General features: G+C 52.2%; 1 protein-coding gene across 1 annotated transcript in view; it reads left to right on the top strand.

Moving 5' to 3' along the window:
• Positions 1-1218: 1218 nt before the first annotated feature.
• The window catches only part of CD6 (CD6 molecule), a 46338-nt gene continuing 37994 nt past the window's right edge, over positions 1219-9562 (top strand). The window contains 1 exon segment of the mRNA XM_014584605.2: positions 1219-1453. Coding sequence (XP_014440091.1) covers positions 1393-1453 — 61 coding nt within the window. The 5' untranslated portion in view covers positions 1219-1392.

Consider the following 9562-nt stretch of genomic DNA (forward strand, 5'->3'; position numbering starts at 1 on the left):
GCTTGCATGCCCCAAATCCAGAGAAGATAACAAAAAAGGGGTTGCAGTGTGGCCATTCCCCCGAGGGGTTCTCTCTCACTTTCTCTCTCTCTCTCTTTCTCTCATGAACCCTGTGGCTAAGTAACAAAACAAACCCCCAAACAATGGACTTGAACCCAGGAGCTGCAGGCACCCGAGCACCCACCTGTGCTGCCAGTGACTGTCCACCAGAGGGCATCCTCAGCTGGTGTCAGGGATGATTCCCCTACAGGCCCAGGCATGGGCTCGCTGGGGCAAGGGCCTGGCTCCCACGGTCCCCAAATGCCTCCTTGGGTCTAGGACTAAATGGAGGAGTCCTCTCCCTTCCACGGTTGGGAAAAGGAAGACAAGAGAGGCTGCAGGCAGTAGATGGTAGAAGGGGTGACCCTGAGATCATATGGGACAGTCAGGATTCAGAACCCGCCCCCTTCTGGACTCCGCTGCTTCAACGAGCATTTATCCAGCACCGACTGTGTGCCCACAGGAGTACGGTGGTGAGTTAGAACCACCTGGTTCCTGTCTCCTCCCTGTAGCGTCAGTCTGCGGCAGCCTGACCGGGCAACTCAGCATTTCCCCCAGCCCTGGGCTTCCTTCCTCCAGCCTTTGGCTTTGCTGTCTCTCCGGCCCAAAGGCCTCCCCATCCTACTGTCCTCCTAGGCCCAACTCCCACAGAGGTGGGGGAGCTGGACCCTTCTGTACCACCTCAGGGGTAGTTCCCACCTGGGCCTTGCACCCTTCTCTGTAAGAGGTAAGGGACGACCGTCTCTCGGGCCCTTCCCAGTTGACCTTTCTCAGAGGGGATGCTTCGGCTGTTACCTCTCAAAAGTGCATCAAGATCACACTCTCCTTCTTCCCAGCCTCATTGCACCCATGGACAAGGGAAACCTTGGGGTTCATTCCATGAGAGCCAGGCTCTGTGGGATGAGGACAGTGGTCATCACTCACTCACAGCAGGTGTTCACTGAGCGTCTGCATCAGGTCCCCCTTTCGGACACCAGAAGTGAGGCTGGTCCTTCCTTCTCCTTCTCCTTAGGAGACCCTCGGAGAAGTGTGCGTGTGTGTGTGTGTGTGCGTGACCCCATGTCTCTGAGGGTTCAGCTGGCCTTGGTGGGCTCCCAGCAGAGGCAGCTGGGGCTCTCCCCACCACCCTGTAACACCAGACTGGCTTCCTGGAGACCAAAACCACAAGCAGAACATAGAGCATGAGACTCACAGGCTGGGTTTGGTCACATACGTGTACAGCAGAGCAGCAGAGAGCGAGACGGGAACAGGAACAGCACGGGGCAGAGCGAGCCAGAGGGCGCACAGCGGCCCGGTTTGCCTCCTGGCCCCAGGATGGCGCTTCCCACAGGCGGGCATGCGTAGCCAGCAGGGATGGCAGCAGACATGTGGCTCTTCTTCGCGGCGGCTGGATGGCTGACAACAGTCCTCTCAGGTAGTCCCCTCCGACCTCTCCTGCTGTTATGGTGGGAGAAAGCGGCCCCCCTTTCTGGCTGTTTCTTGCACCTGTCTTTCGGGAACCTTTTAGCCAAGACCACACTCTGGTACCAGGGAGGCCTTGGCTGTGCCAATAGCGGTGGGGGCTTGGAGAGGGCACAGGAAGCCCTGAGGGGCCGGGGCTGTGCCTGGCCGGTGCTCCAGTCCTCAGAGGCCTCCTGGGAGTGGGGCGATGGGCACCAGGTGCTGGGACTTAACCAGTGGGTCCCCTGGGCTGAGGAGGGGGGCATGCCTCCCCCCACCCCATAGGCGTAAGAACTCCTCACTCCCTGCTGCTGGCCAGCTCTCGGGAGAGAACCGTTGCCCTGCCCACGAGGTAGGCCCACTGGTGGTATTTTCACCAAAGCTGAGACTCCGGGCTCAGCAGGCTTACACCTCGCGGGAGAGCAGTCCCAGAAACAGAACCAGGGACGACCCAGGGGGCCCGCGACAGCCAGTCACTTCATGGTGGTAGTTCAGACACAAAGGAGCAGGAGGGCCCTTGAGGCCACTTTGTCCCCGTCCTGAACAGCTCACAGGGGCCAAGGCATTGGCCACTGGGCTGTGGTCATCCGACTGAGTGTGGGGTCTCAGCTGGCTAGAGCTGGGCAGGGGCCAGAAGGCGAGACATCCTGTCCCTGCCTATGCTCACATCTGGACAGTGGGGAGACGGTGAAAACAGAATTCTGGGCTGCCAGGGAGGAGCCCAGATCTTTCGGTTTGGTGTGAGGGTTGTCCCCCACGCCATCAGGAGAACTGGCAGTGTGTGGGGAGCGCTGAGGGGATCCATTCTGTCTTGTGCTGTGCCCGCTGACCTCACTCTGGCTCAGGGAAGGCCATCTCGCCCTGGATGTGGGATCAGGATGTGGGTCCGGCCTCAGCTTTGTCTTCCTCACTCTCCCAGGACCCTCAAAGCCACAGCTCCTGAGGCTCAGTCACGTTCTGTCCTGAGCTGAGACAAACAGGGGCAGGGCACGGCCTGTCCCTTCCCATCGCCCCATCATTGCCACTCTCTGCTCTTCGGGAGGCCCAGCCACAACCTGGGGATTAGGCCCAGAAGGTCTGTGGGCTGCCCATGGCCTTCCCAACCCAAGGCTTCAGACCAGCCTCTTCCACAGCCGCCCAGTGAGAAGGAGGGCCAGTGTTGGGCTGGACGCTGGGTGCCTGTGTGCTAGAGCCGGTGGCAGGCCAGTTCAGCAGCAAGCTGGCCTCGAACAGTGCCTGTAGGGAAGGCGAGAGCCTGGGCAGAGCTCAGGGACCTAATGTCGGGCGAGGGCCGAGGGCCGAGGGCAGCTCCCTACACTGCTGTCTCTGTCTTACCCTGGCAGCTCCTGCCCGGCCTACTCCATTTCCAATACCCTTGTTTACTACATGTTTTTGAAACTGTGCCGATATTCGATTGACTCACTTTTAGTTACCAACACCAGTTCAGTTTTGAAAGGAAACTTTACATCACTATTCTAAGTGGAAAAACCAAGATCATTTGCCATAAATAAAAGGTAAAGAGAAGTATAAAAATAAATGGTGCCCAAACCCATTTCTACGATGTCCTAGAAAAAAGTTAAAAGAACCCCCAGGCCTGGTGCCTGGTGCTTCCACCGATCCTCTCTGATTAAGGGGAGATGAGGGAGGAGATGGAGACCCCCTGACTCTAATCTTAGTTTCTTCATGACTTTTCAGGACAGAACCTCTTTGAACAGGGAATTGTTCTCTTGTGATGCAATTTGATGCCACTAAATACTGTTTCCTTCAACCCTGAGGGTCACCAGTGGTGTGAGGGGACTTCAGAAAGTTTTTGGAAAATAGAATTAAAGTATGAGTTTATTTTGGTGCAAAAAAAAAAAAAATGTGGCTATTTCATTATACTTAATTTCATAAGAGACATTCCCATGAACGTTTGGAAGACTTCCCCCTCGTGTGTTCTGCTGGGAAAAGACCCGGCAAGCCCTGCCTCGATTATACTCAGAACAAGTTCTAAGAGCCAAGTGTTCTTAACTATCACAAATGCGGGGCTCCATACACCGACACGCAGGACCCACCCCAACTGACTGGCTGTTTCATTATACTTAATTTCATAAGAGACATTCCCATGAACGTTTGGAAGACTTCCCCCTCGTGTGTTCTGCTGGGAAAAGACCCGGCAAGCCCTGCCTCGATTATACTCAGAACAAGTTCTAAGAGCCAAGTGTTCTTAACTATCACAAATGCGGGGCTCCATACACCGACACGCAGGACCCACCCCAACTGACACTCAAACGTATAGATACTGCTGGTTTATTTTCTCATGCCTGTTTTCCAAATTCTAGTCTTGCTGAGGTTAAAAGCCACTTACTAAGGAGGATAATTGTGTACCACAGGTAAACTTGGGTTACCCCAGGCAGGTGGGAATTTTCCATCTTGGTGGATTAGGTCGAGGTTGGCATTTTTGTCATTTTGCTGAGACATAAGGGATGAGTCTCCTGTGCGGCTGACTGAGAGCTTCTGCCCTCCAGTTGGGCTGGTCCCTTGACCCAGGACCTCCCGATCCAAGTTATACAAAAATAACTTGGAACTTGTACCAAGCTAATCCTCTCTCCCAGATTAGATCCTCTCACCACTTGATTAGATGAAATAATACGTAGCTTCACTTTGTTATTTGATTTCTTTTCGTATTCTTCCTGCCTCGCAAGATCACAGGTCACATAAGTAATGGATGGCAGGCCCAGTGCGGTCCTCTGGTCACAGGTCAGTGCTGCCGAGGACAGTTAGCATGGCCATCACCATCATGGTGGTGTGCAGTGGGGCAGGCCCAGGGCCCCGGGGTTGCCACGGTTTGCCATGGGAAGATGATTACAGAGAGATCTAGAATGATGGAGAAACACTACCCTCAACCTCCCTCACTTAATACCCAATTACAGAGGCTTTTTTGGTTTTGGAGAGTATTTTGTTATAGGGCACGTGTGCTCACAGGAGAGACAGAGAGAGACAGAAAGCAAGAAATTGCTCCCCAGGGGAGATGGCCACACCACAATCCCTTCACCTCCATTCTCCTCTCCGGATCTTGGGCACACACACACACGTGCCTGGCATCAGTTTCCAGCCACTGGGTCCCAGACTCCATTGACTATGTGGGAGTCCAGCTATGTAACCATTACACCATCTGCTGTAATGTATTTATTTATTTTTGTATTTTAAAAGATATACTTATTGGGACCAGCAGTTAGCGTAATGGCTATGTCGCTGCACTCCCATGTAGTTGACCATGGTTCAAGTCCTGTACCCAGTGGTTTAAACTCACGCCAGGCATGCATGCCCCCCCCCAAAATAGATGTACTTACTTATTTTTGCTAGAAGATACATGAGCTCACCATAGAAAAAGAGAGAGACAGAGAGAAAGGAAGAGGAGAAAGTACCCCCCCCATAGGAAAAGCCATACCGCAATCCCTTCCCCTCCATTTCTCCCCTATTTTGGGATTTGGGGCACACATACATGCCCGTGTGATTCTCAGGCCACCACGTCTGGGACTCACACCTTGTGGTTGACCATGTGAGATCTGGCTGCCTTAACTACCAGACCACAGAGCAAGTCTTATTTATTACTTCTCCTAAAAATTTTTAGAATGATTTTATTATTATTATTATTATTACTTTTTAAAATTTTGCTTTAGGACACATGCACTCACCAGAGAGGGACATAGAGAGAGAGGGGAAGTGACAGAGCAAGCCGCTAGGTCCAGGACCCGAACCATAGTCAGCCGCGTAGAAGTGGAGCGAGCCACCACACCATCTGCTGCCCTTTATTTATTTTAGATGTTTATTTATTTATTTCTTCCATGAAAGAGAGAGGTAGACAGAAAGACAGACAATCACCCGCAACAGGGTCTCCTGCCACAATCCACCCCCAGCCTGTCAGACCAGATCACGCACTTGCATTCGACATGCTCAGGAAAGTCCTGGAACATCGGGAACCAGCAGTTGGCGTAATGGCTATGTCGCTGGATTCCCACGTAGTCGACCGCGGTTCGAGTCCCAGACCTGGTGGCTTAGAACTCACGCCGGGCGCGTGTGCGTGCGTGCCGAAGATCCAGAGAGGAGAATGGAAGAGAAGGGATTGTGGCGTGGCCATCCCCCCTTGGGGGTGATTTCTCACTTTCTGTCTCTCTGTCTCTCTCTGTCTGTCTGGTGAGCACACGTGCCCTATAGCGAAAACCTCTAAAAAAAAAAAAAAAAGAAAAGAAAAGAAAAAAGACTGCGTGTCCTGGAACACGAACCCAGGACCTTTCTCACGGGGATACAGTGGTGTTACCGCTGTGCTGCCATGTGGCCCTTTTTTTAAGTTATGATTTTTAAAAATTTCATTTCTTAAGAGAGAGAAAAAGACACAGAGAGACAGAGACAGGGGCCTCTCCAGGTTCTTGTCATGTTGCCATCCTCCCTCCCAGCTTGCCAGAACCACGGGGACACCCAGCCTGCTCAGGTCGACCAGGAGTCTGAACCACAGGCCTTCTCATACGAGGCCCTAGTGATTAATAGTGATGCTGGCCCCATTTCCTGACAGGCAAGATCAGGATTAAAGTGAGTCTCTCCAGCTGTTGAATTTTGGATTCTGAAGCTAAGGAATCAGCTTTCTCCCTGGGGCAAAGACAAATTAGCAGGTGTTCCCAGCTGAGGTTTCAGGACGGGGCTTGTAGGGCTTCCAGGAACTACCTCTTCAGAGTGGTACACCCAGATACAGGGCTGCCCTTCCCCTGGACCACAGATGGAAACCACCAACTTTAAGGCCCATGCAGGTGTCCAGGCCAGCACTGAGTAGACCCTGTAAGGCGGGACTCCTCACTCCCAGCGCCTTCCCCAGTCCCAGTGCCTGCCAGCTCCCTGCCCCCATTCTACCCTGAGCCTCTGGGGACTTGAAGGGTCTAAGAGTGACCCAGAGCAGTGCTTCCTAGGCCCTCACTCCCGTATACCTAAAGTGCCACCAACCTGACAAATCACTTAACCCAGCTCCCTAATTGATGTTTTATGGTGTAAATACACTTATTTTTAGGAGAAACAGGGGCCAGACAAGGGCACAGCAGTTAAGGTGGCTGGATCTCACATAGCCAACTGCGTGGTCAGAGCCCCAGACCCAGCGGCTTAAAAACACGCTGGGCACATTTATGTGTATGCCCCAAGTCCCGAGAAAGAATGGAGGAGGAGAGATTGCTGCACGGCCTTCCCCCAAGGCGGTGATTTCTCACTTTCCTTCTCTCCTCTCTCTATCACTGTCCAGTTAGCACCCTCTGTCAAATTTAAAAGGGAAGAAAGAGGAAGAAAGAAAGAGAAAGGAAATGAGAAAGTTTATCGATCGTTTGAAGGAAAAGCCATTGTAAATCACCGTAATGATTACAGCGGTGAAAATAAACAGAAGGAAACAAAATGATGTCATTAAATTCCAGTCAGATGCTTGGCTGCTTTCCCTTTGCTCAGAGGGAGTGCTGTGCATACCTGAGAGGCGCTAATGACTAGCCCAGGGCCCCAGGGGAAGCCTTCTCCCCCAAGGAATCCAGCCGCTGAAAGGGAAATACAGGGGCAGAGCTACCTCACTGAGTCACTTAGCGATGTACAACGCCAGGCCAGTGACCCCTAACTCATTTTGCAGACCTTTGGGTATGTGGTTTGCACGTGGAAATTCTGATCCAGAGAAAGGACAATAGGGGTGGCACAGAGCCTGGGAAGCTGGCTGCTCAGCTGCAGGACACCCTGGACGGAGGGCTCATTTCAGGTGGCCCCAGACACCCCAGGAAGCCCCTGGATTTCCCTGGTGAGCCTTGAAGTTGTCCCCATAACTCACATTCCCTGACTCAGTTCCAGAAAACTGAGCCCCTGCAGCATGGGGAGGGGGATGGGCTTTTGGATCTAGCTCTGGCCTTAACCGGCTGTGTAAGCTCAAGTGTATTCCTTTCTCAGACTCTAGTTTCCTCCCTGGAAAAATGGGCAAACTGAACAGTAAGGACTCAGCCCAATTTTTTTAGAGAGATTTTTGCTATAGGGCGTGTGCACTCACTGGAGAGATAGAGAGACAGAAAGCATGAAATCACCCCCTGGGGGTATGGCCACACCATGATCCCTTCTCCTCCATTCTCCTCTTAGGATCTTAGGCACGCACACACGCACGCCTGGCATGAGTTTGTTTGTTTTTAATTTTTTAAGTTATTTTATTTTAACTTTATTTATTTATTTTATTTTTATTTGACCAGAGAGGGACAGAGTACAGAGTGAGAATGAGAGAAGGAGAGAGAAAGTGAGAACGCAAGCCGCCAGGTCCAGGACTCGAACCGTGGTTGGCCATGTGAGAGTCCAGCACCCTTTACCACCTTACCACCTGCTGGCCCTATACCTAGCATGAATTTTAAGCCACAGGGTCCAGGACTCAAACAGCAGTTGACCATGTGGGAATCCAGCCACATAATCATTACGCCATCCACTGGTCCCCAGCCCCCAAATTCTTACACCCAAGATATGTACCTCAAGACTTTTCAGGTTGGGGTGCAGGGAAGCCGCCTGCAAGGAGGAGCAGAGATACCGCTTTTGGAAACAGGATGGGTGCAGTCTCACAATCCCAGCCAACATCCTGCCATGTGGTATCATGGAACCTGCAGTCAGGCAGAACTTGGGTCCAAATTCCAGTTCTGCATACCCCGGGGTTATTTCTATGCCTGCGTGCTAGAGAGAAAACGCCCAGGTCACCAAGGTGTGAAAGTTCTTATAGTTAATGTTTCTAAAAATACCCGAACAAAATTCAGGGCTCAGAAATGTTAGCTGGTAATTGTTACCCAGTAAGGCCAAAGATGATCCCTCGTGAACGTGAATGCAAGATCTAGCGGTTAACGCAGTGCTATTTGCACGATGTGCTTGTCCACCCACATGACAACCCCATTTTATAGATGAGGAAACTGAGGTTTAGCAAGGCTAAGAGACTTGTCCAAAATTGGCAGCTACTGAGTGTCAGGACTTGGGCTTAGGTCTCCCAGCTGGCAGCCCCGTGCTCTTTACACCATGAAAGAATGCCCTGGCTCACCTCCAGGCTGGCTTCCCTCTGGGCTCCATTCAGGTATGAGCTTTTTCCCTATTTGCCACTCCCTTGGTCTGCAGCCTCACCCGAGTCCAGGGACAGCCCTGAGGGCCTCCGAGGTCCCAGGGCTTCGTAGAGAGCTTCTTAGGAACAGACAGGATCAGGAGTGGCTGCCTCCCAGCCTCATGGGTTTGCCTGGCAGCTACCGTGCACATCGGGGCCAGGAATGAAGGAGAAGTTAAAGAGCCACCAGGAGCCAAGGGGAAGTGTGTCTGGCAGGATCCCTCCTCCTCTCATATTCGTTCAGCACCTGCTGTGGGCTAGACCCTGTGCTGGCACTGAGATGGGAGACAGTAAGCTTTGCCCTGGAACGCCTTACGGTGTCGAGAGGAAGTGGGTCAAACAGGCAGGGTGAGCCTGGGAGAGGCATGACAACAGGTGCAATCCTTGAGAACTGTCGCCGCCATGTGGGACTTGCCATTCCCCAAGTAGCAGCTTGGAGTGCTTATCCCACCCCACCCTGACAGTCCTGGGACAATCATCTCCATTTTATGGGGGGGGGAAACTGAGACTCAGGAAGTTATATACTTTACCCCAGGCTGGTGGCTGATCCTGTTTCAGTTCATGCCTAGAGGTCTCCCAACCCACCTTCTCAGCCACTCAGACCACCACACTGTCTCTAGGAGCTGGGAGTCAGGGACAGGACATCATGAAAGGGCCAGCTCTCCAGAAAGGGGGACATTGCTGTCCAGGAGCTGGACATTGAAGGCAAGAAGGCTTTTCATACGGAGAAGAAAGCAAAACCATTTCAGGCATGGAGATATTTTAAAAGAGGAGTGCGTGCCGAACCTGGGGAAATCTGAGTAACAAGGGTAGTTCTAGGCTGGGTTGTCCCAATAGCAACTTCCTGGTTTTGGTAATGAACTGGTTGTATAATGTGTCACCACGGGGGATAATGGGGAAGGCTGCATGGAACTTCTGGTGCTGATTTTGCAACTTCAGTGCATCTACAATGGCAAAATACGTGAGAGGTTAAGG

Source organism: Tupaia chinensis, unplaced genomic scaffold (genome assembly GCF_000334495.1).
Source record: "Tupaia chinensis unplaced genomic scaffold, TupChi_1.0 Scaffold147351_1, whole genome shotgun sequence".
Lineage (NCBI taxonomy): Eukaryota > Metazoa > Chordata > Mammalia > Scandentia > Tupaiidae > Tupaia > Tupaia belangeri.